At 46.2% G+C, this 20,956-nt stretch overlaps 1 protein-coding gene across 2 annotated transcripts in view; it reads right to left on the bottom strand.

The window, feature by feature from the left end:
• Nucleotides 1-20,956, bottom strand: part of C2CD2 (C2 calcium dependent domain containing 2) — a 39,268-nt gene extending 18,312 nt beyond the window's left edge. The window contains exons 1-7 of one of the 2 annotated variants that reach the window (XM_032678169.1): nucleotides 20,585-20,954; nucleotides 18,575-18,673; nucleotides 8,989-9,108; nucleotides 8,520-8,621; nucleotides 5,285-5,407; nucleotides 4,871-4,991; nucleotides 1,576-1,684 (exon numbers count right to left, since the gene is read on the bottom strand). In XM_032678169.1, coding sequence (XP_032534060.1) covers nucleotides 1,576-1,684; nucleotides 4,871-4,991; nucleotides 5,285-5,407; nucleotides 8,520-8,621; nucleotides 8,989-9,108; nucleotides 18,575-18,673; nucleotides 20,585-20,881 — 971 coding nt within the window. In that variant the 5' untranslated portion in view covers nucleotides 20,882-20,954. Of the gene's footprint in view, nucleotides 1-1,575; nucleotides 1,685-4,870; nucleotides 4,992-5,284; nucleotides 5,408-8,519; nucleotides 8,622-8,988; nucleotides 9,109-18,574; nucleotides 18,674-20,584 lie in introns of both variants that reach the window. The other variant, XM_032678170.1, reaches the window with a different exon arrangement.

Genomic DNA, 20,956 nt, shown 5'->3' on the forward strand with positions numbered 1-20,956 from the left:
GGGAACCTGTCTGCTCTGCAGCATCGAGCACGGGTGCTGTTCCACCAACAGATGGCTGAAGTGATTCACAGACCCACTGGTGGCTGAAGCACTCTGTGATGCTCCAGAACAGAGAGTTGCAACAGAAGGGTGATTCTCCCCTTCTCACCACGGAGAAGAAATCACACCATGTTAATCCTTAGGTCTCGATGGCAACACAGCACGGTGTCACAGAAGAAGGTTGTCTGATCTGTGGCTTTCTTCCAAAGCTGTAGCTGCTCATAACTAAAATCAGACCTCACAAATTGTTGGTTGAAGGGATGAAGCTTCCTGGATGGTTTTCCACTGAACAGCAGGAACCAGGTGCACACACCTCCATCAGGCCACACAGAAAGGTGGAGGCCTTCCAGTGTTGTTCTACAATATCACTGTTTCTTTGCTAACTATAGTGACTTCTGATCATCTTCATCCCCTGCACATGCAGAGGGGTGTTCTCCAAGCCCTGTACAACTTGTGATGACTGGTCAAAGGTGAGGAGGAGCACATCACTCCTCGAGGAAGAGAGCACAGACAGGCACAGGTTCAGTTCCTTGTAACTAAATCTCTGCTTTGCAAGAGAAGGAACAGATCCGGTGGATGCCAGGCTGTGACTAGACAATGAAGAAAAATGTCACACAAAACCATGCAGCATTGCTCTCATATAAAAAATATGTATTTTTTATATATATGTAAAGAGGAATGGAACTGAGACAGAAGAGGGAAGCTACAGAAAGAACCAGAGAGATTCCACTGCACGTGTAAGTGCCTCTCACCTTAATAATCTGGTAGAAAAAATAAGAAAGCAGTGTCTGCAGTATGTTGTATGGCAGCACCTCTACACAATTCCCTTGGAAAGCTGCTTCTGCCTGACTGTGCATGTGCTTAAAGCCACTAAAGGAACATCCTCTGACCTACCCTGCCATCAGTGATTCCTCCTTCCTAAACTCGTACATACAGAAGCTACCAGGTATTTTTGCTCTGCTGTTGGAAAGTGAAAATGAAAATAGCTTTAGAACTGCTCCCTTTTGACCTTATTTACAGTAGCTGTGTGAATCACAGAGCATTGTGTAGGCTGCCCAAAAGTCCCATTTTTGTTCTACAGGAATAAAAAAAGCTAGTTAAGTTTTACTCTCCCTTTTTAGTCACAGCCACCATTCTTTCAGATGGTCAATCGTTTTTGCACATTTACTTTTTTCCACTCAGGGGAGTGAATGGAGAGACACTACATTCCCTCAAAAGCAGTTTTCAAGGTAAAGTGACTTCAAAACCTTGCTAACACTTTGTTTTGGCACTGTATGAAAGCACAGGGTGATTTACTATGCCTGTTACTGCTGTCATTTACTAGAATCTGATATCTACCATGGATGATCTAGAGACCTATTTGATCTCATGTCCACGCAGAGGGTAATTAGATATCCTGAAGTCCTCATCAGCTCCAGATTTTTCTGAGGCCATCCAACTGCTTGTACTTCAAAATGCCACTCTTCCCTCATACAGTTCAAGTACGAAAAGATCCTTTACTGCAAAAGTATTCTCAGTAGGTAATAAGTTACTTACAAGATAAACTCTTCCTTCCAAAAGGGATGTGCAGCATTTTTGGCTACAGAGCTGGAAAACTTCTGCATAGGGTCATTCAACTGAACTATACACACAAGGTCTGTGCTGCCTGTGAGGGCAAGAAAAACCAAGCCATTATTACTCCACCAGCAATAGGCCACTTACCCAAAAGAAAGCAAAGAACCCCTTTCATTGCATCCTGCACTTCAGAACAGACTGTTGCAAACACTCTCTCACCCTCCCACAGAATAAATTCCCTCCCTTGGTTTGTACAGCGACAACATTAATGGCAAAGGTCAACATTGCATCACCAGTGTCTTATGTGCTGCTCTACACAGTGTGAAACATGACAACCCAATTTAAATTCTGGTGTGAAGCAAGAAAGTGAAGGCATAAAGAGATCAAAAAGGGTGGGGAGACAGCACGGTGAGGAGGTGGCAGTGTGGGTGTGAGGCAGGGAGAGAGCAAAGTTGCCTCCAGCTGCCTTAAGAAACCCAGAAGTTTTTAAAGTCCCTACTGCCCACAGTCACAGTGGTTTATTTGGACATGGAAACAAGCTTTCTCTGCTGGCAAGTGACTGATGACAGCAGTGCTAATTCACAATGGCTCTGTGGACTGCGGTTTTTAACAAGTTCATGGCATTTTAAAGCACTGCTGCAGCCTTATCTCTGCCTTGATCTTGGAATTTGATAGTGTGGCAAATCGGCGTATTAGAGTAGTCATATTGCTGCTCCAAGGGGGACATAGTTTGCAAAATGTGTTCCTCTTAAAACAACTTCTTTTGTAAGGCTTTCACAGCCTCGGAAAAAAATTTCAGACCCAGAGTTCCTAAATATCAAGGAAAGTGACAAAAAAAGCTCAGTGCTGACTGCGTGCAAAGCGAACAAAAGATGCTGCCTCCAATTCTCCAGAATATTTACTGGTTTATATTTACTATCATCAGCTTTCAGTTGTCCTCTGCTGATGACTCAGGGCTGTGGATCATCCCTGTCTCAGGCACAGAGGCAGCTTGGGCCTGGCAAGGTTATTAGAGGAGACAAAGCACGGCGTACACGCAGCTTATTTGGGATCCAAGCTGACCCTGGAGTAAGTAGTTGAGCTGCTTTCCCAGTGAGCTGAGCCTGAGTTAATGAACCTGGGGTGGTTTCTGCTCACCCAGCCATATGTCCCTGCAGCCTGTCCTGTGCTCAGCAGCCCAGGGCAGAAAGACCTGCACAGCTCTGCCTGAAACTACAACCAGAGCCACTCACTGATCGTACCCAGCAGGGGACTGCAGCACTTCTGCCCTGCACACCCTGGTGTAAACAACCAACAGCTTCTTCCTTAACAGCAGAAATCACTTTTGCCCTAGATGATTCCCTGTGGACTATGCAGTACAAAATCCAGGGTAATCTTTGTTTACATACACAAACTGAGGAGAGAAAAATGAGCACAGCCCATAAGCAGAGACCAGTTCTGCTACTGGTTATTCACCAGTTGAACTAACACATCAACAGCAGAGCCACAAGCTCCTATAAACCATGTTAGCATCCATGATTTATGATAAATCATACTTGGTTTATGATCATTATCATGGATGATAAATGGTCAAGACAGACAAACTGCCCTTCTCCAACCCTCCATGTACCTATGCAGGTTGGCCTGAAATACTGCACAGTCTTATGGGGTCTCAGAGTTCCAACAGGATAATTAATTATGGCAAGATAAGGACAGGAAAATGGAAAGGAACAATAATTAAAAGGCAGCAAGCTATGTCCAGCAGATAGCACCTTTCCAGCTGTGCAGCATTTCCACTGGATTTCAAGTGTACCAGTTAAACCACGGTGTGAAGTTTTGCTTCTCATACTCAGTTCCAAATGTTTACACTCCCAGAGTTGCTAAGGAAACAGCAAAATTCCCTCCATCTCCTTTGACAATAGCAAATGGGGATTTTGCCTCCCAACATCTGTGTTCCCAGAATAGAGCAACATTCACTGTGCACTCTTCCTCTCATTTTCAGGGAAGGTGCAGAGAGGTTTGTCATAAGGTCAATCTTCTACTCTATGCACTGTATGCACATAAAGGTATCTCATCTCATGGCTTTTAAATGCAGTCAAAATGACTTGCTCTTTTGGAAAGCTTAATTTGCACTACAAAATTGTACAGTAATAACAAATCACAGAATCATAGAATGGTTTGGGTTGGAAGGGATCTTAAAGATCATCTTGTTCCAACCCCCCTGCCATTGGCAGGGACACTTGCCACTAGACCAGGTTGCAGTTTCCAGTACAGTTTTATTTATAGAGGACATTTCACAGCACAGAGTTCCAGAACTGCTTTAAAAATAATTTGTTTTTAAAAGAAAAAACAGCCTGCAGAAATTTTTAGGGGAATCACTTCCAATCAGGATAAGCAAAGCAGCATTATGCAAGAGTCTAGGGCAGAAACCTATTACGTCTAACTGAAAAAAGGAGTACAGCAAGTAGGATATATTTATCCAAAACTTGTGCCTTGCCTAATTTAGCAGCCAAAAGCTTCCATTAAAAAGACTGTTACAGAACTGTTTAGTGACTGTAAATAACAGAGCCTCAAATTCGTATTTCTGCTGACAAAACCTGAAACGTTCCTCCTCGTGCCTCAATCAGCAACAGAGGCCTGACTGCACTTGGAGAAGTCTGAATACTTGTAAGACAGGCTTGGTGCTACTTTGCAAAACCAACACAGCAACTTCACTAGGCAGTGACCTCCTTCCTGGCTTCAGTCTCCACTTGCAAGAGGTACTGCCTCCCCTACCCCCAGAGGTACTTCCTTAGGGGGAGAAATCCTGACAACAAAAGATCACCTCTGAAGAGTTTACACAGAGGAGAGTTTCAGATGAACCAGAAAATTGCTCAGAAGTAAAGAAAAGCAGCTGTAAAAATAAGATAACACTGAATCAAACCAATGTCACTGCCAACAGTATAAGCCAAAACCTGCACAAGCAGGACTAAGTCAGCACTGGCACCAGTTGCCCAGAGAAGCTGTGGATGCCCCACTCCTGGAAGTGTTCCAGGCCAGGCTGGATGAGGTTTGATCCAGTGGAAGGTGTCCCTGCCCACGGCAGAGGGGTTGGAACAGGATGATCTTTAAGGTCCCTTCCAACTCAAACCATTCTATGATTCCATGAAGTCTGTTTCTCGGAGTAAAGCAATTCCCTTTTGAGAGAAGGTCGTAACCCAGAACTTCCACATTATTTTGCCCGAAAGGAAAAAAAACAAAACCCACCAAACAATCCAACCCTGCCTGAACACGAGCAGCACCTCACGGGCTGCGTTACCTGCAGCACGGTGATGGGGCGGGTTTACCGCGATGTTCTTCACCAGCAGCTTGAGTTCATGAGCCCTTGGAGGTTTGGGAGGACTAGTGCCCTGAGGGAGAAGGCTTGTGTTCTGTACATTCTGCAAAAGGCAAGCAGAACAAGAGGGATTATGGACATGAAAGCACCCCGGGCTCATGTCACGCTGATGTAGGGGAACAGAGATGAGACGGGGTGTAACCCAACAGAGAGCCACGGGCCGGTGTGATCACAGAGCCCTCACTGCCAAAGGCTACGTTGCTTCAAAAAATCTCCTCCAGTTGTTTCTGATCACACAACAGTCTTAAACTTGCTCATTTGTGAGTCACGGATATGTAATAAAAACACTAAGCAGAAGGACGCTTCTCAAAGGATTTTGGCAGGAGCAAGACTTACCTGGACCTCCTTTGTATCTGCAGGCCTCACACTCAACACCACAGATGGAGAAGCTGAGCTAAAGAGGTTCTTCAAGACATCTCTGAGCGTTTCAGGTATTGCACGTGTCCCTGCTGCCTGTCCCTAGGAGGAAACAATCAATAAGGCTTCTCAAAACTCAGAATAAGGTAAGGCAAAATTAAATTTGGTGTACCTAAACCACCAAAGCTATCAAACGTTAACCTTGTCAGAGGGAGACGTGGTTTCTGTTGCCAACAACAGAATTTAACAAGAGATCATGCAAAGAATTACTTAAATTTCTATGTTGTGCATTAAAGGAAAACTAGAGTTAAACAGTTAAAAAAGTCACATGCTGTTCTGAGAGCTAGGAAGACTATTAGCCAGAAGTTTCACTAACAGCTTTTATCTTATGATGGGTGTTTTAAAGATTTTGTGCTGCTCTGCACTCCGAGGAGCGAGCAGATCAGGTCATCAGATAAGCAGATCGGCACCGTTCCGCAGATTTAATGGGAGTTATGCCAGCCTGCAGCAGCTGAGGAGAAACTAATCCTGTGCTGCACTGACAAAAAAAATATTACAGCATCTCCTGGAGGTCTTCAACCTTGCTGAAAAAGTGCACTGCAAGGACAGGTACTCGTGATGCTCTGGGGGACTGGCTTGTGAGTTTGCCCGTTCAAAAAATGTCATGGCTGTCTGTGCTCAGCACCACAATCTCGGAGGGATCAGAACAGACCACAGATTTTGATTACACATGTAGCTTCACGATTGGTATGATAAGGTGTGTGAAGACAGTGACCTGCCCCTGCCCTTTCTGTGTTCCTGGAGAATGCCTGCTTCCCATAGCATGGTCCTCAGGAATTTTCTTCTGCTCAGCTGCCTACAGGGAGTAGATTTTTAAACTGAGCTTTCCCAGAAGGGACAGTCTGACACCCAACAGCTCTGAAGGTAGCACAGGAGAAATCTCAGTGAGGTTTCTTCTTTAAAGAAAAGATTTAAGCAGGAGACAAACATCTGACCTAAAAACAGAGGACTCATCCATCTTTTCCCATCTGATACCACACTGGGAGACTTTACTGTTGTGAGGTTACACAAGAGGCCAAACAGATTTGGAGTAACAGCCCTTCCCCAATTACCCAAGTGTTACAGAAACATTTAGGGTGTTTCATAAAAATCCCAGGAATGTTGTGTACAGAATGCCTGCTTTACTGCCTTCTTACCCAACTGGCCTCTGATGACAGGTTCAAAACATACAACAGCATTGGCCAGTCCCACAGAAACTCTGCTGTACTCACACCATCCTCCTTCAAACAAGAGCCAAGGAAAGAGGCACATCTGTAACCTGAAGATAATACTTGTCTACTTTAAAAAAGATTTAGGTAAATTAGGCTGTTTAAAGCAATTTCCATGTCAGCAATTTCATTACTTAAGTTATTTAAATAAGCAGATAAACTGTGGTTAGTCCTTGCTGTTTTGGAGGTAATTTCCCTCCCCTGCCTTTACCTTAACACTGCTTGATGAACAAATCAAATTCTAAAATCCCGGTTGCCACTTGCTTTGCCATCAACCTTCTCTGACATTTGTTATTTAAAAGAAACAACAACAACCACAGTCACTGGACTTCTACTCATAGGTATTTTCTGTTGTTTCCATAGTTACTTGGAAAAGAGATCAATTAAAGAGCCTCCTGTCAGCCCAACCTCATTTTTAGCCATCCTTACTCAGAAAGTCATGCTCCACCACGACACCCTCAACAGGGCAAGCCCAAAATGATGAAGTCAACAGGTTTCACTTTGGGTTTGACATGGGCTAGGGGTGCACAGCCAGTCACCACAGCCAGATTGGGGCACACCAGCACACCAAGTCACCCCATGCAAACCCAAGCCCTACGAGTCAGCCAGGTTGCCAAACACAGCTCAGGTTCACCCAGCCACTATCAAAAGAAAATGGGTTGTTATACCCAGCCTGTGTGATGACAAAACCACTGTGTAGATAATCACAAGTAATTACAGGTATTTATTTGTACACACGATCTCGCTTCCAAAAGAGGAAAAAAAAAACAGGACACAAAAGCTGACGCTTGAGTTTAGGAGCTGAAGCAATTTCTGAGGTGTAGGTTGCTCACAGGTTTTAGATCTTTGTTTATTGCCTCCCCTCTTCCCTGAGTGCTAATAGAAACTTCAAAGGGAAAATAAAGCCTTTAACTATTAAGAACTTAACAGGCTCATTCTAAAAACGTGGGCAAAGCATAACAAGTTGCAACCCTGCAACGCTGGACTTGGGCACCTCTCAAAAAGCTGGTTGTGAAGTCCAGTGACTGTAGAGTCATCTGTGTTTGTCAGGAATAATTTAATGACTGTTCAATATGTGGATAATCAGCATGACACCCCAGCACGTGAGGGTCATTTACACTGCTACGTGTGCACAGTAAAATCTACATTAAAGCACACTTCAAAAGACTTGTCTGTCTTTAGTTATGAGTTTCACATATTTGTGTACAAAAGCTGTGGTAATAAATTAGGGCATTCAGTACAGGTCTTTAGAAGTAGCTCTACAATAAACCTATTTTTTAACAAGGCCTTCAGTCTGAAAAGCAGCTTCACAAAACACAAGCAAGTCTTCACCCTCTGTTGTAAGAAAGGCTTAAGTCACTACATTTATGCCAAAAAAATATAATTGTGAAGGGTCAAAAGCAGAAGAGAACCTCAGTCATGAAGAAACTCTTTCAGGGGATGTCCCAGTAAAACAATCCCCAACAAATCAGTTGTTTATATACAAAGATAAGGTGAAATTCCAAAAGCATCAAAATATTTTTTAGATCGTCCATCATTTCCTTAAACAACTGTATTTTTTCACAGCTATTTCTGAACTATCATTACCAGATTTCAAAACTGGTTTAAATTAAGGAAAGGAGCAACTTTGCAATTGGTTTGATGAGGATACCATTACAGCTGGGTTTTTTAATTATTTTAGAAGTGCTCAGAGAGAAGGTATTTAGGAACAGACGTTTTTCACACTTTTGAATTTGGACAAAAAATGTTTGCAAAGTTATTTGTCCATGAAATACAGACTTGACTTATGTCTAATGCCTCAGTAATCTCTACAGATGATCCCAGATTTCAGAGATGGAGGGGGTTTGGTGACTGAGCCATGGCAGAGGCTTTACACTACGTTTTGGACCGAAGGGATGGAGACCTGTTTTCTCTACCACTACAACAAATAAAACTTACTGACTGACCTCCTGCACTGCTGGCTGGATTTCAAAGTTGATTTCATTGGTGTTAATGAGGAACCACTCAACTTTGACATCTTCTCCTTTGTCTTTCACAGAGAGCTGGAGCTGTAGATAAGAAAGCAGTTATTGGAGAGTGTTCTGGTGTCCTGTCGAGAAGCTGTAGGCCAAGCCCCATACCAAGGCTTGACAAAGGAAGAATGTTATAAGTAACTTCACAGTGACAATCCAAGAAGGCAGAAGGTGCTTAATCTTTGTGAGTGCATGCCAGTAAAAAAAGGGAACTGTTCTATACATCCGACTGTTCTACCCAACGTGTTATTTATCCGTAATTTATGAATTTACCACTTGCCCCGGAGGTAAAGTGTAACGTTACTAAATGTTTTACCAGTGTTAACACAAGTGAATACGCAGCCTGCAAACAGCTGCGGGATGAAATGAAACAAAACAAAGGGAAGAGAGAGGAACCCTTTACCTGCAAGTGAAGTGGAGACAGTTTCACACTGTAGGACTGAGGTTCGGCAGCCGCGGGCGAAGGGTCAGAGACGGCGACAACAAACCTGACAGAATCCCCCACAACATTGCAAGAAACCACCTAAAGAAGTAAAAAGGGCGAGGGGAAACAAAGAAAGAGAAAAACAAGTTAGTCTTCAGATGGTTGGGTGAAAGCGAGAAAGGAACTAAGGAAGGACTTTAGGCTATCAGAATTATGCCAAATTCCACAGGTGGGAAATTCCTGAGCAATTTCATGAATGTTCCTGCCTCCTTCTGTACGTTCTTCTAAAAAGATGTAGTTCCAGTGTTCAATTCTGCACATGAAATTTAATGCCTGCAAATTATGGTGTTTCTCAAAATTTCTTTTGTATTATTATCTCACTCAAAAGTAACTCCCCACCTGACAAAGACTCCTTTCAATTTCATATATCTAGATATTAAAAGCTCAAAGAGGCAGTTTTGCATAAGGGAGACAAAGATGTTTGTTCTTCTTCCTCTTCTGCTCAGAACTAAGTAGCCTGACACAGGACAGTTGGTTTTAGTTTAGTGGTATCCTACAAACGTGAAACTTTGGCATAACCCTGCTGCTACAGAAGAGGATTTTGCCTGAGTAATTCCAATTCCCAGGGGGATGGGAAAGAACAGGAGCCTTCAAAAGTTTATTCAAGCCTTTGGCCAAACCAAGAAAGGTCCTGAAATTTGGTGACAAAACTAAACATCTGGGAAAACTCTGTATGCCACCACACTGCGACAGACTTTGTTGAGTCCATTCCCTCACTTTTACAAGCAGTAATTTAACTTGTTATCACATTGAGTTTACAAACACCAAATAGCTTTTCCTCCCTCTCCTCTGCAAACTGACTGGGGTGTTGGAGCTGCCAGGCAAAATTCCTGGAGTGTGCAGGCTGGTGGCACAGGAAAAGCCCCCAAGGATAGAAGTCAGAAAACATTCATTACACCACGATCACTTTGCAACCAGACCTGCTGGCTGGAGACATCTGCTTGTCACTGTCCCTCCTCTGTGGTTACTGTCCCCACAGCTCCACTGGAAAGGACAGCTGAGCCCTCCTTAGACTGACTCAGGCGAAGGTAATCAGGTCAATGCAATGCACAGACAAATTAACTCGCTGTGAGATCTGTCTGACAGAAACTCTGCATGATGCTATTAAACTGTGTTTGTGCACTCACTGCTCCACTTATGGGCACTGGAATTGAAGCTGAAGGCTTTAAAGTGAATCACTGTTCCTTCTGGAAGATCCTTATCGGCCTCTCCTTAAATATATTTCATCTCCCTGGGCTCTCTAGGGTGCGTTTTAAGGATGACCAGAGCATTATCGAGGGTTTCAGAGCACATCCATTAAGGTAGAGACTTAATTACAAAGGAGAAGGGGGTGGGGGGGCAAAGATGACAAATAAAAATCCCAACCACACCCACAAGCAACAAGATTTGCCTTTTCAGGTTTGTCTTCTGCAAATTATAGTTTAGAAGTGGACAAATAGAGAGAGCTCACCTCTCCCCTTTCTCCAAGTCTAAATGCCCTCAGAAGTGATTTCTGACATTAATCCCAGACAATCAACATGAACACCCACTATTATGGTCAAATATAAAAGATTTTAAGGTATTTTTAATAGCTAACAGGAATGAAGAGCTCAACTGCTTATTTCACTTGTAGCTGAGTTGAAACACAGAATCACTCTATTCATGATGGACTGACATGGTGGCTCTTGGAACACCTCAAAAATAAACAGGTTCTTCCCTCTTTTTAGAGGGAAGAGGAGCAAAAAGGACAGGCCTGATGCAAAAGCTGCTGAGACTTGCATGTCCTAAATGCAGTGGTTTATCATCCATGCACATTTCATCCACACATCCACAGGATGTTCAGTGCATGCAAAACAAGTTGGACTTGCTGCACATGTGCTGCAGAGCCAATCATCTGGAATTTCTGGATGTCCAGGAGCCAAGCTTGCCAGGTATGTGGTTGATTAATGCTTTAAAAAAAAAGTGTGGCCAGAGAGTTTATGTGCCACTTGTTTCTTAATCATGTTTAATTCCAAGTAAAGCATGGAAACAGACAATGAAGGTGGTGGAACTTTCGTTCTTGTCAAGAGATGCTAAATTATTTTTTAAAACTATTTTTACCTTTAGCTTCAAAGCCCAAACCAGTACAGTTTGCACTTTTAGTCTCCTTGAGGAATTTATTTTCTGCCAAGACATCTACTAAGTCCTACCCCTCTTCTGCCCTCACTTCTAATAAAATAACTGTGGTCTTCAGGTACAGATGTGTTATTTTTTTAATCCAATCAGAAAAATGAGCAGTTCCATGTTTGTAAATGGAAAATAACATATCTTTATATCAGTTGAATCTCTTCGTTTTGGGATCAGGATGGATGAAGGGGTCAGAATACTGAGAGCAGTAGAATTCTGGGCTAGAATTTGAAGAGAAAGCGACTTTTTTTCCATTTAAGATCCTGCCACAAGTGGTGAGAAGTTGATTAAAGAAACCACAACTATTGTTTCCCTTGTTAAGTGACCTTCCTTTAGAACTGTGGATGACTTTGATAGACCAGAGCAGAAACATAAAGGCCAATTTCCCCAGGAGTCACACAAAGACAAATACTGAAGCTTTCTGTGCTGTGCTCCTCTCCCACCCATGCCCCCCATCCAACCTGCTTCCTCAAATTCATTTTCTCTGCACAGATGAAGAGCTGGAGAAGGGATGATCAGGCAAAGCATCCCTTTCTGGTCAACAGGGGAGAGAAAGAGGAAGGACAGACATCCAGAGGAACCTGAACGGGAAGAGAGTTGCCCTTCAACTTCATTTATGTTCCTCTCTCTCCCACCCCACTTACCAGGGACATCCCCGGTCATCAACACTTTGTGGTTTAGAGTCTAGAAAACTGTTCATTTTTATAACAAGCAGCTCTTGAAAAATTAAGCCCTGTACAGCAGCTAATTCTGGACTCCTGGAGGGGTCACCCCCAGCTCTCTTTTGTGATCCTACATCTGGGCAAGACAGATCTTCTAAGGAGGTAAAGCAGCAGCACAAAGAAACCAAGACCAAGGTATTTTCCCCCTCCAGCACCTCCCCTGGCACAAACAACCCATCACCAGCCAAGGTCTCTCCATGTGCTTTGGGGATCCCCCATGAAAGGGGTTCCCAGCCCTTCCTTGGGTACTTTTGCCTGCAAGGCTGTGTCCCTGCTCCTCCTCAGTCCTCTGCCATCCCTTCCCATACTCAGCTGACTCCTGGCACGTGATCACCCCCATACCAGGGTTATTCCTGATGCTTCCTCACCACCCTCCAGCCTCCCTTCTCCACCCCTGACCACACTGGCCCACGATGGGGGTGAGCTGTGGTGGCAAAACTCCTTGGCCCAACTGGGCTTTGTCCCCCCATGAGCTGCAGGTGCTGTGACACAGCTTGCTTACAGGTATCTAAAACTGTTAGTACAATTATCCTGAAAACAATTCTCTTCCAGACAAACAAGAGCAGGAACAAAGGAGACTGAAAAAGCACTACAGTTGGAGCAAGACTATTTTGCTGAGACACTCAAGTGCCCAAACTTGTGCACTCATGGCTATTAAAACCCTTCCCCTTGCTTTGCCCTCCCCCTCTGTATCTTGACATTTTCCCTTTGCAGTTCCTCTGGACAGAGCTGCAAAATCTCAGTTTTTACTCCTTCCTTCATCTCAAGAAGCACCATGTTGCCCTTGCTCCTCACACGTGGTGTCCTCTCACCTTGAGGTTTCAGCTTTGGCATTGGCACCCCAACAATCTGCACCTTACACGTTCCCTTTTTGTTACTCCTCCCTCCCCTCTCCAAGGGCAGCAGCAGGTTCCCTCCCTGAGCTGAAGGGCTGGGACTTCAGGGGGAAGTTCTGACAGACCTGATGGGGAAGATCTTCTTCACCTTCCCCAGGCCCTGACCACATCACACGTGTGTGTAAAACCCCCAGCGGTACAGGCCTTGATTGCCTTTTTTTGTTTGTTTTCTGGAAGGAAATCAAGTTTTATAGCACGTGGTATTTATTTGCAGAAAGAACAGGTTACTCGGGGTTACTCACCAGTATGTAAGCAGCACAAACATTTAACATTTTCACAAGAAAATTAGTATTCACCGTGAGGCAACCACACAGTGAAAGCTGCCCTGATCTCAACTGTAGGGATCAGATTTAGGATCCTCACAATTTCCCATATTTCTCCCATAGAAATATTTCTCCCATAGAAATATTTCTCCCATAGAAATATTTCTCCCATATTTCTCTGGGAAGGCTCTTTTTTGGCATGGAAAACTTATCTTCTCAATGGCCACACAGACAGTTTGTGTGCTTGGTTTAAAACTTCACCAGAAGATAATTTTTCCAGTCAGAAACTTGTGCCTCTTGACACAAGTTAACTTGACACAAGTTAACACTGAGCTGTTCAGAAAAAGAATTACATGATCTTCTTTGTTTACCAGAGCCAATGCCTTAAATTCTTTGAGGGGGTTTCTCCAGCCTCTTCACCAACTCCTCTTCACCCAGTTTACCAAGTGACACAGACCAAATGAAGGAGAGAAGACAAATAAAATATCTAACCCAGGCACAGGTAGGTGTGGATTTTTAGAAGCTGGTATCAAAGTGAATTTGCCTGCAAAGGCAATGAGACAACCTCAAGTCAGTTTTCCAACCTGATGGTAAACACCACGGTGAAGGCAGGGTGAGTGATGGAATGAGTGCAGGAGAGAGAGATTCCAGCTCAGCCACAGAAACAAGGCAGAAACTGATAAAACATGTGAATTTATCCACTCCTTTGAGAATGACACATACAAATTCAAGTACGTGGGGAAAAAAAGGGGAGAGGGAGTAAAACAAACGAGCAGGGAGTACAAGGAGACAGGACAGGAAGAATTTTCAATCCACCTGTCAAGTTAAGTGAGTATCAAACGGTGCAAGGACAGGAAGCAGTCCTCACACTTCAGAAGGGGGGAAACAAATAAACACCAGAAGCAGACCTGCTGGTTTGGCCTCACTAACATGCAAGTCTTGTCAAACCACCTGAGGGACAGCACAGCTGAAGATACGGAGGCCAGTAAGAGACAATGAACCCCAGGAGAGGTTTGCCAGTTTGTGCTACAGTAGCTTGGACAGCAATTCAGCTGCAGAGACAGAATGTACCTGTGTGGGGGTGCTGAGGCATCCCTGCTCCCTGTGCCAAGCCGGCAGATGTGGCACAAGCTTTCAGGAGGCCCACACACATCTGCAGTAGCAACCGAAGACAAGACAGGCCACCTGACAGTGCCAAAACCAGTGTCATCTCCAGGGAAGCAAACAAACCCCCAGCCTGATGTGCTCCTTGGACAAGACACCCACTTCTGAAGTACCTTGGATCGTTGTGCTGTTTTGTCTGTCATTCCCACGTTAAGGGGAACGGGGATGTGCTTTCGGATAGGGAGAGGACAGCGAGCAAGGAGGTGAAAGCTGGAAACAAGTTACAAAGGAGCCTGTCAGGTATCAAACCTACTGCACAATTAACATCCAAAATCCCTCAGGAGAAACCTGAAAGAAAATGCGATGCTCAGGAAAGCAAGCTGGGAAACAGCAACACAAAGGAAGACTAGGACATCACACAGGAAAGCTGAAAAACCTTGAAATGTAGGAGAGAAATGCAATACAAAATGTGCAGTGCGTGTGTTAGTGTAATAATTAACAACTACTACTCACACAGAGAACATCTTATCACTGGGAGAACACCACAGGGAGAGAGACCTGGATGCAACAAATCAGTCACAGTGTGAAGCACCCACAGGAGGCAGATTGGAGCTTAAAACCCCTCAAGGAAGTACTTTCAGGGACCAAAAGGTGCTACCTCCTTGCACAGTGAGACCTCACCTGTAGGGCTGTGTGTCACTTCAGCCACCAAGTTCAAGAACATGGATTTAATTGGAGCTGCTGCTGAGAATGGAGAAGAGACTTATGAGCCAGGACAACGTTGTGAAAGCAGACTTAAGGAGCAACTTATGTAGCCAAGCTAAACAAAAGCGGGAAGGAAATACAATTCCTTCATAACACATTTACTGACAGCAAGAATCATGGAAGAAGAGTAAACACAGTAAGGATAAAGGGTTATACTAGCACAGAAACTGAAAAAAAAAAAAAAGGCTGCATGGGCCATAATTCTACCTAGGTTTGTAAAAAAACACCAGTCACTGAAGCAGCAAAGCTCTGGGACAGCTTTTCAAGCAAAACTGGAGGTAAAAGACAATATATCAACTTATTATCACTCATTAAAGGAATGGCACTCTGAAGAAATTTTATCCCTTTCCAGTTAAGCATGAAGCAGAAAAAGAAAGAAGAATTCTGTGGTTGCCTGCTCCTTCCAAACCCTCTGTGCCAAGTCCCCAGCAAGAGAATCTTCCTTTTTGTTGCCTTTTTTGTTGCTGCCGCTGTTGTGAAGCTCAAATCCTCTGGAAACAGACTGCACTAATGGAAAGGCTGGCAGAAATAGCTAAGAATATTCCTAATGTTTACTTTATTAAAACAAAACAACCAATACCACACAATGAAAACAGGCCACTTCATTCTATATATTTAGGCTCCGGCCCAAAACTGGGAGTGAAGGCGACACATAAACAGAGGCTTTATCAAGGAGCAGTGTGGTGTAACCTTCAGCCACAGAGCAGCTCTGTTCCCATCACAACAGCTTTGGCCAAGCTGAGAAGCAGCAGCATTCCAACCGTGTCTGCAGCATTTCACCGTGGAGCAAACACAGTTTCACCACTTCCAGCTTCTTCAAGGCCAGGACAGCGGGTACATACCTAAGGACTGCAGGTGCCAGCCCATGTCCTGGTCATAAACAGGGCTGACAGCAGTAATATAATAATTACAGTCTGCCTGGCTGTTCTTTTGGAGCAAGACTTCCCAGGCTCATCACCTGGCTGTGCTCCATGGCCCAGCACACAAGAGGACAGAGGACCACCCACCTGATAAGAGGCCTCTATCAGCACACAGCTGCACGAAAGCATTGCACATCCCATGTTTACTGCTATTTTGATCCCTCGCCCTCAATCCTCTGCTTCCTTTGATGGCCACAACCCTTCTGATGCAAGGTCTAAGTCATATTTGAAACGACGTGCAATAAATCAAACGCTGGCTGCTGAGCCAAGGCACCCACACGCTCCTTCCATACAGATCACAAGGAAAGCAGCACGTTGAACAGGTTGCAGGAAAAGAGTCTTGTGTGAGCTGATGCCTCAGGCAAGTGCAGAGCTCTGTGGGATGCTACAACACTGACAAACACACAGCACGTGGTCACAAACTGCATCCAGAGCCAGTCGCACCGGTAGAGACTCACAAACATGTACCAGAAGCTTGAGTTTGGACAAACTGCAAAGAGAGATTTCAATTTCATATGCAAATACTGAGAGTTTGAAGAGCAAGGGGAGGGGGCAAAAGAAAACACCACAAAAAACCCCTTTGGACCCTGGTATTACCTGAGGAATATGTAAGAGACAATTATCATATAGGAGAACTCCTGAGGTGTTTAGAGAAAGGTATGCAACTAAAGAAGAAGGGAAAGTAGGTACCAGAGTGCCACTCTAAGGTTATTATACACTGAAATTCAAATAAATACTCAGGTTGTAACCTTAACTGAAGGAGTAAGAATAATTTAGAGAAATTCTTCCAGCAGCTGTGTACAAGGCTATAGAAATGGGTTTTTTGGAACAGTTCAGAACAACCCAGAGGATGAAAGCAAACCTGGTTTAGTCGAATAAATTTTTAAATGTGCTTATATTTAAGCTGCTTTGAAACCACATTAGATTGCTGTCTGCAGTGGAACAGCTCGATTAACATGCTCAAATGGTTCAACCAAAGGTCAGAGAGAAGGACCAGAGACTGCACAAGGGAGGGCGGAGGATTCCAAAGCCACAGGTACAGGAGAGAAGTTCCCTGGATTCAGGCTGCCAGGGAGTCAGAACCTACTGCTTCCAGCTGCCCAAATTTCACCACAGCAGGGGAAGGTGCCCACAGGGCACTGTGGGCACTAACTTACCTCCCTGCTATGGCAGTCAGAACCTACAGGTAAACAACACCCAGGTTAGCTGGGGACTGCAGCATTGGGTACGACAAGACTTCAGGGGAACCCAGGACTGCAGCACTGTGCCTTGGTTCTGGCACACAGGCACCAGTGTTAGCCTGGAGATGATGATGCTCTCGCTGCCCAAGGGCAGCCAGCAGACCCAGACCTCCTCCTGGCCATCTCCCATGAAAACACATTTCACAGAATCAAGAATCAGCTGGGTTGGAAGGGACCTCCGAGATCATCAAGTCCAACCCTTGCAGCCCTGCCCAATTTTCAGCAATGTTTTAGAAACACTGCACTGCAAGACAACAGTTTTTTGTGCTGTTACTTGCCAGCTTTTATTTGCAGCAGATCTCCCCCGGGTGCTGGCTTCACACATTACACAGCACATCCCTTTCAGACCCAGCAGCCCCCTGTCCTTACAATTCCCCATCCTGGTGTCTTCCAGTGGCACAGAGTTAACACTTGTGCCACCTCTACAGCCTCACTAAATCCAGTCTCTCCAGCCCCATCTCTGGGAGAGGAAAAAAAAACAACAACACCACCAAATAAAAAGAGAGAAAACAAGTGCACAAACAACTTTACAAGTTCACAGTCCCCCAGCTGCCACCAGTCAGGGTGTGCCTCTAAGTTGTGTATCAGGCAGATAAGCATGCATAGTTTTCAGAGGAATCATAGTAGAGCTGCTTAACATCTAAATCAGACAAGCAAAGCAAAATAACAGAGCAAAACTAAAAGAAAAGCTGCAGGCTACTTTGATGCAGGTGCCTAAAGCTGAGCACAAGCTCAGATGTAAGTAGCACTTACAGTCACTAGGACAAAAATTCATAATAATAATAAGCATACACAGATCTTTTTTCCCTTTTAATGCATTTTTGCCCTGTTCTAAGAGCCACATTCTGCCTTATTTTAATTTCACAGGCACTAAAACACCTCCCAGTATGTGCAGTGGGAGAGGAAGAAAGAAATCACTTGCTCCTCACAGGATTCAGCACAGTCAAGACTTCACCCCCAGGGCTTTGCACCTCTTCCAATGATCCTTACTCAGCTCCCACTTACGAAGCAAACCTGTCATCAGCCACACAAACAGCAAGAGGCAGACAAGGATGTTTTCCTGTCCCAGAGGAGAAATGTCCCTTTCTTTCTTTCTTTCTTTGTGGAGTCTCCACCCCACACTTCAGCAATAGGATGGGGAACCATCCTAAGGACTGTGGAGGTGGGGGAGAGGGCTCTGCTCTGTGAGCTCATTGAGGGCGTACCCCTAAATTTGGCATAACCCTGGTTATTGTTCATCTGGTAGAAGCCCTGGAGCACCTTCTGCTCGTGACTTGCAAAAGAATTGAATCAATGCAGAGGTTTATTAGAGAGGTACCCTCTTACCAGCCCCTGCAAACGCAGGGCAAGGGTACAGGAGTATTGACAAATAAAGTTCCCACCTACGCTAATAAAAGGTAACATTTCCTGCCCCAAAGTACACCGGAACACAACGAATCCAAAGTTTACCTTCTCTTCAGCTGACTTTACAACACTAATAACTTCTTTAACTGCCAGCTCAAGTGGTTCTGGTTGGTCATCTTCCTCAAACGTGAGCAACTGAGAATCCTGAGAAAGAAGACAAAAAAGAACCATCATTAGGTGACAAAGCCACTGCTTGAAAACAAGTGATAAAAAATGCACCGGAATTGCAAATGTATGCCAAAACTTCTACGTATTAATTGCACGACACCTCACTACATAATATAGGGTAGAGCCTGAAAACATATACTTAGGACATAACCATGGGCCTAATCATAACTCATCTTTCTCTGCAGTAGAATACCAAGGTGCACAACAGTACAGTGCAGAGCAAAGCAATCGAGTCCAGTGAAACTGCTCCTCTTGAGTAAGGATTTATCAGTGCTGCAGTTTGAAAAGGCCTGTTTGCTTTGGCCTAATAATATGGCTGCACTAGGCTGTGCCAAAACTAAGAAATCCCAAATATCATCTTTCAGAGGTGAGGAAAGAAGGCTTCCCCTCCCTAGTCCTCCCTGTCTGTGACGGGAGGCAGTGCCGACAGCCACCCAGCCTCCACGCAGGCAGTGAGGGGAAGGCAGGGTTTTGGCAGTGAGGTCATACTTTCAGAAGCATCAGCGCTGCATTCCCCACCTGCTCCCCGCACCGGGCCGTCAGCCCCGCTCCCCTCGTCACCCGGCCTTGTTCTGCACGCAGGAATTTCATTAGCTGCGTGCCGCTGACATTGTTTTGGGAGCCTGACAGCGGGAGCACGGCCACGCTGCAGTGCCAGGCGGGGAACTCGGCGCTCCAGCTGCTCGCCCGGGCAGGGAGGGTGTGCGTGTCCCTGTCAGAGCGGCTCCGGTCCCTGCGCAGGGACGGGAAGCTGCCACTTGTGCCCGGTTCACTTTCAGTTCCCAGCACCTGTGCCCGAGCTGTCTGGGCTCTTCTCTTCCACAAGTGCAGGGCAAACGTTCATTTCTCAGCACAGCCCCTGCTTTTCTCCTCGTGCAATTTGAAAGGGCGGACGAAGTATTTTCCTCCCGCTGCCCTAACTCACAGTGGTATTTGGAAAGTGTTAAATTTATATTCCTTATCTTTCATACACACATGTTGCCCCACTCTTCCTTCTTCCCCAGCCTGCTCCCTGGCGTGCAAGAAGAACGGAACCTCCTAGGTCTAAGAAGTCTCCCCCAGGGAGAGAGGGATGCAAGGAAATTTGGAGACCTGGGGACATGCTGCTTCCTAGACAGTTTAGCCTCAGCATTTTTCACTGACACGACATGGATTCAGTCCTCAGGACAAGGAAATCAGGTTGCCACAGCCTCGCCTAAGCTCCTCACCTCTTAGACCCGAGCATACCATTACACACCAAGGAGCAGGATCCCACGCTGCGCCCTTTGCGGGAAGGGCAGGGTGGGATGGGAAGGATTGCCATCCTCCCTGACCCAGGTTAAAAGCAAACTGACCAAACCCTGAGCATCCCATCACCCAGCGGGTCTGAGGGACGCCAGCCTTTGGAGTTACACTACACACACACACGGGTTCAGCAGGGCCTCAGGCAACACTGGGGAAGCCCAGTTCTGGGAATTATTTGCCGAAGGACGGGCCGCAGGCCCAGGCCAGGAAGTTTCCATTGTTTCCTCCTCCCCACGCCCGAACAATGTTATCGGCGGTGCGAACCCCCGCCAGGGGCTGCGGGGGTCGCGGCTTCCCTTTCTCCCCATCCTTCCCAGCTCCCACGCGTGCGCCCATCCCGTGCCTCTGCCCGGCTCCTTCCTGCAAACCCCCGCCGAGCAGCCACCAAACGCACACGTGTAAATACACAAACACACGGAGGGGCAGGAACGCGCCGGCAGCACCCTGGTTTATCCCCGGAGCAAATCGCAGCGTCCCTAGGAGCGGGGACAGCCCGGAGCCGCGTCCCTCCCATCCCGGCGAGCGCGGGGCGCCGCCCGGAGCATCCCGCCCGGGCATCCCCCCCTCTCCCATCCCTCCCTCACCTGCATCCCCGGCACTCACCGCCCGCTCCGCCGCCTCGGCCCGCAGCGCGGCCACCCAGGCCCGCCGCCACTGCCGCCTCCAGCTGCCCCGCGACAGCGCCCAGGCCAGCACCGAGCCGCCCTCGTCCAGCAGCTCGTCCCGCGGGCCGGGAGCGGCGGGAGCCGGGAGAGGCGGCGGCGGGCGGCGGCGGCGGCGCCGCAGCGCCAGCAGCGCGTACTGCACCAGGTACACGGCCAGCGTGGCCAGCGCCGCCACGAACAGGGCGACCAGCGCGCCCCAGCGCAGCTCGGCCAGCCCGCCCGGCAGCCACGCCATGGCTGAGCATAATGGGGGCCGCGGCTCCGGAGCCCTCCCCGCCGAGCGCTCGGCGGCGGCCGCAGCCCCGCGCTG

The sequence above is a fragment of the Chiroxiphia lanceolata genome, chromosome 2 (genome assembly GCF_009829145.1).
Source record: "Chiroxiphia lanceolata isolate bChiLan1 chromosome 2, bChiLan1.pri, whole genome shotgun sequence".
NCBI lineage: Eukaryota > Metazoa > Chordata > Aves > Passeriformes > Pipridae > Chiroxiphia > Chiroxiphia lanceolata.